The 5,256-nt window shown below is 35.9% G+C and overlaps 1 protein-coding gene and 1 pseudogene across 1 annotated transcript in view; one reads left to right on the top strand and one right to left on the bottom strand.

Annotated features, from left to right (window-relative positions):
• LOC122145497 overlaps positions 1–5,256 on the top strand; it is a 643,912-nt pseudogene that overhangs the window by 479,540 nt on the left and 159,116 nt on the right.
• Positions 1–5,256, bottom strand: part of LOC109094672 (NACHT, LRR and PYD domains-containing protein 12-like) — a 29,624-nt gene that overhangs the window by 10,442 nt on the left and 13,926 nt on the right. The window contains exon 4 of the mRNA XM_042759301.1: positions 2,454–2,615. Within this exon, the coding sequence (XP_042615235.1) occupies positions 2,454–2,615 (162 nt within the window). The remainder of the gene's footprint in view (positions 1–2,453; positions 2,616–5,256) is intronic.

The following is a 5,256-nucleotide window of genomic DNA, read 5'->3' as shown; positions in this document are numbered from 1 at the left end:
TATGATTGAAATGTAAATAAATAAATAATAATAATCGTAAAATAAATAAAACACGTTTATTCTTTGGAACCTAAAAAAATTATTTGGCTCCTAATTTTTTTCTTATAGGAGCCAATGGCTCCTTACTCGATTTTTTTGTTTGGAGCCCTGATATTAACTTCATAACAGGTTTCAAATAACTTATTTTTGAGATCAGATGTGGTTTCGTATCACAGAATAAGGCAGAATACTATTATACATACTATTTTATAGCATTATATACAGTGATAAAGGCTATGTCGATTACCATTGCATTATAAATATACTTTATTCTTATGAAAATACCCAAGATTGCTTGAAGAACACAGACCATATATTTTTTGCAATTGCATGTTTATTGTCTTCAGGTTTCCTCAGTAAAGATTTCTCTATCTGCGTTTTATTCAGCTACAGCGATCACTGGATACCTCTGTCCATATCAGTGATTTCCTGGAGCATTACTTCTACTATGCATATGTGGAGTTTCTGCGCGAGGGTGTCCTCCGGCTTCTAGTATGAAATAAATAGTCGTGTGTACTGCTCACAACACCCTATTTTGGGTAAAACTAGGAAAGATAATACTTTTCTCTAAAAAAACAGGATTCCCTAAATTATCGTCATTGATATCGTTATCGCAGTAAATATCAGAAATTATCGTGATACATTTTTAAGCCCATATCGCCCATCCCTAGTGCTCGGGCCCTAAAAATTCACTTGGGACCAGAAACTGTCTGGTTACCCACATTATTTAAAGTATTTTCTTTTATGTTAAACAGAAGAAAGAAATTATTACAGGTTTAGAATAATTTGTGAGTGTGTAAACGATGACAAAATTTTATTTTTTGGGTAAACTGTCCCTTTAAGTCAGACAGTCCACCGTGAACAACTGAAATGCCTCTCTGCAAACTACGTGTTCATCATTAGTTACTGGACAGACACATTGACATCTTTCCCATTCAGCCCTACATTTGGAGAGTCTTGTGTTCAGAGGGCAGATGTGAGCTCTTAAATGTTTTAAACCGCGCTGGTTTGTTTACCGCATGCTGCTCTCGTGTTAAAGTGCTTTAACGGCGTGCGTTCTGGAGACTCCATTGCTATGGAAACAAAGACGCCAAAATCACATGCAAATGAGCTTCTCTAATAATCTACTTCTTATGAAATTTATTTCATTATAATTGCTATTAGTATTATGAACAGTGCAAAATACTTATTTGTTTATTTAAATATGTGTTGGCCTTTGTAAAATACGGGACAAATCGCATCCCATATTGTCATCATAAAACAATCATAATACAAACTTTAAATACGGAACGATTCTGTATTTTAAGGGACGGGTGGTAACCCTAATAACTGGCTGTTTACATTAATTTTGCATCATAAAACCAAAACAACAAACACTCCAAAACAGTCAAAGTCCTTTTAAGACAAGTCATGTCACTCGGCGTCCATCTTTAAAACACTTCTTGGGCATGCAAGTGCAACTCCTATCTCTTTGAATGGGGAAACATCAAATTCTCTAAAACTGTTTACTAAGCTTACGATTAAATTTCATATTTGAAATCACCTAATTGATGCATCAATTTTTTTTCCACCCCTAATGTCCAACAACAAATATTTTAATCAGAATTATTGCGCTATTATTCTATTGCGTTCCATCTGTTTAGCACATGTGCACAGCAGAGCTAGTTCACTCACGTAAGCCTTGCACACTCCTGACAGCAAAATGGATATATTTGCATAACTTTCTAACATTTACAGAGGAAAAATATACCTGTGACGTGTCAGTTATGTACTGAGGAAAACACAATGGGCCCTATTTTAATGATCTAAGCGCATGGTCTAAAGCGCACAGCGCAGGTGCACTCAGGGTGTGTCCAAATCCACTTTTGCTAGTTTACTGACGGGTAAACTGTTGGCGTGCCTGGGCGCATGGTCTAAACGGGTTGTCCCTATTCTCTTAATGAGTAATAGGTGTTTTTTGGGTGTAACGTGCAATAAACCAATCAAAGTGATTAAATGCCAGTTGTTTAAGAGGTAGTTGTGCTCGTGCCATGGCGGATTTGCTATTTACATGGTGGAATTGGCAAGAACAAAGACAGAATGCGAGCTGCTCATGCGCGAGCAAATAGGTAGTTTAAATCTGATACATGCGATGACTATCCATTATAACATCAAGGCATTTATATATTTATGTAGCCTACACAATAATGCTATTTTACATTGTAATCTGTTCATTTGCTCTGAATGATAACTGTTATATTTATGAACATTATTTGTTGTATGCATTAAGTGGATGGAGCAAAACAAGACTGTACAGTCTTTCGGACTGTCTTTGTGAGAAACAAAGCATCTCCTGACAACAACAATAAAAGACTGAAATGAAAAACATCTCACACATACAAAACATACAGGATGATTGTTTTTGCTCAGCTTACTTGAGTTTGTCCAGATGTTTGAGTGTATCAGAGAGCACTTTCTCTCCTGAATCTCCTGGGTGATTGTAGCTCAGATCCAGCTCTCTCAGGTGTGAGGGGTTTGAACTCAGAGCTGATGCCAGAGCAGCGCAACCTTCTTCTGTCACCATACAGCCAGATAATCTACAACAACAGTAAGTGTTCGTGTTAGTGTGCAAAATATGATACTAGTTATAAGTTACTGCCATTGATATTCCAAATCATATTAACCAAAGCGTCTCAGCTGGAAAAAGGCTGTGCCACCAAAGCATTCTCAAGTGTCACCAGCTGGTCATTTTCAAAAAATTTTTCAGCTGGCAAAAAAGCTTTTTTGCCTTTAAGCAATATACTGGAACCAAACATGAGAAGGGATTCCAGAAGATTGCTCAGCGTTCCTGGACAAATAACTTAAATAGTTGTAATTCATAGGCGAGGATTATGTGAATTGTGAATGAGCGTGCATGCGCTCCCTATTCAAAAATTAGTGGAATTTATTATCATACACATGTTTATCTATCAAATCTGGTGTTTATGAAGCATTTGTGAATCTGGAGTAGAGTTTTTAGGAAGGTCTGTTTTATGGGGCAATTTACTCATATATTTAAGCAAGTATCATGTAATGGCTCATTTCCATCGAGTACAGTACAGTACGGTACAGTACACAATAATGCCCGTTTCCACTGTCAGAAGTTGTGAATGGTACCAAAATAGCGAACCGGACTGTACCACTTTTTTGGTACCATGCCACTGGGGTACCTAGCACAGCAAAGGGTACCAAAATGGTGGAGCTAAACTCACTGCAGAACGTTGACTGGTTGACTAGAATCATCACTGCGATACATGGGGATAAAGCTTCACCTTCACTCGTTCTCTGCTGTCCCTTAGGGTTGGGATTTACATTAGAGTGTGCAAACACAAAAAAATATAACAGTCTATTTTATAATTTTATATTTTCACACAGACAATAGCCGTTTCCCAATATGCGTTCCTTTCTGTTCTTGTGGACTTGTGAGTAATAGTAAATGCTGCTCAATCTCTGCAAGCACTGTGAGTTTGAGTCACTTATAAAGTGTAGGGGTGTCCCCGACTAAGGATCTTCATAGTTGAATCAGAATTTTTTAATCTTGCCGATAGTCAAATCATATGCTCGGGGGCAGGGCAAAATACATTAACAAGAGTCAAGTCAGATATTTGACAGTCATAATTACTGACATTAATTGCAGGTGTCTTCAATAATGGCCATCATCACTCAGTTAATCACGTAATTATCTCATTGAACTTTAAACCTGCTTCATTGTTAATTTGAATACTCTTGAGTGTGGACTCAAATAAACTCCTGGAAGAGTTCATTTAACACTGGGCTTTTTGCTTTGAGCTAAATGTCTGGCTTCAGAAGTTCACCATCAAATCTGCATATTGAGGTAGCAAAGTTGCTGTTAAATTTGTTGGCTGAATGCACAAGATAGAGTATATATTATAAATAATTATATAGCAATATTTACTGAGAAAAACTATAAATGTCCCAAATAAACCATTCAAAGGTTTAATTATTTTAATTATCATTATAGACAGAAGAAAGTGCCCATTCAATAAGTGATTGTTGTACTGTGTTTTTGCATAGTTTGTTAATGTTGTTCTGTAAGTAATTCTATGTCTCTCCTGTAGCGTATGGACCAATCAGACAGACAATTATTTACACAACACAAAACACAATAAGAGACTACACTTACCCAAACAACAAGCTAACTATGAGGGTCTATGGACCCTTCCCCCAAAATGCAACTAACACCTCAAAAAGACAGAACAGGCCTCTGATTCCATGGCAAACAAAGACAAATCATCTGATAACACTTGTTTTATTGCTCAAAGGAATGCAGGCTAAGCAACACTCATTTTCTGATGCATCATTTTCACATAATGCCCATAAAACTGACTCTTCCCTATTAATTCATAGACAAACCTTTCTTTGAATGAACACACCTATCCTCAGGTCATTGTGTTTATTATTACTGTTCTTGTATAATGTCTTTTGTATTGTATACTGATTATGCATGCTTATGATAGAATCCTTAGTTAATATGACCTCACCTATAGCATGTTTAGTATTTAAGAATTTGTATTTTCATTATCTAAATGAGAGTCTATTACTTGATTAGTCTCATGATTTAAGCCCTGTGTGCTTCCTTGTCTAGTGTGCTGTCTTGAACGTCGATCCCGTGTCCTACGTGGTTTACCTTGACGTCAATAAAGACTTTGAATCCTGATTCTCCTAGTTCCTCGCATTCTCCAGGAGGCACATTGTGACCCATGTAGGCGTGAGTGTATTTTTTTTTTGTTTGTTATGTTTGTTTAGACCTAGTTTATGTGTTAGCGTTTAGTTAATAAACTTGTATGCACAACTTACATGAGTTTCTGATATCGTGTCTCTGTTTTGTAATTGATTCCCTTTTATGAATTTTTAGTCGGGTTATACTCTACTGGATTAAACGTAAAAAAAAGTGTTATTTTCTGTGGCTCACAAAATTAATTTAGTGTGTGAGTTGACCCATTAAATTATTCTGAATTGTTCACTGGAAGAATAGATTAGTTTGATGGTAATCTTATTCTGCTACAGTTACTATCGGCAGCTGATATATCAATAATTGTAATAACTGATAATTCCTGTATTTATATATTATATATATATATACATATATCTCATATATCTATATATTTATATATATATATATTAATATTCTACACACACATAACAGACACACAATTTATCGCTTTTATGAGCTATTGA

The sequence above is a fragment of the Cyprinus carpio genome, chromosome A7, assembly GCF_018340385.1.
Source record: "Cyprinus carpio isolate SPL01 chromosome A7, ASM1834038v1, whole genome shotgun sequence".
In the NCBI taxonomy this organism is placed as follows: domain Eukaryota; kingdom Metazoa; phylum Chordata; class Actinopteri; order Cypriniformes; family Cyprinidae; genus Cyprinus; species Cyprinus carpio.
The sequence above is the reverse complement of the archived record's forward strand: the minus strand, read 5'-3'. Positions and strand labels throughout refer to the sequence as shown.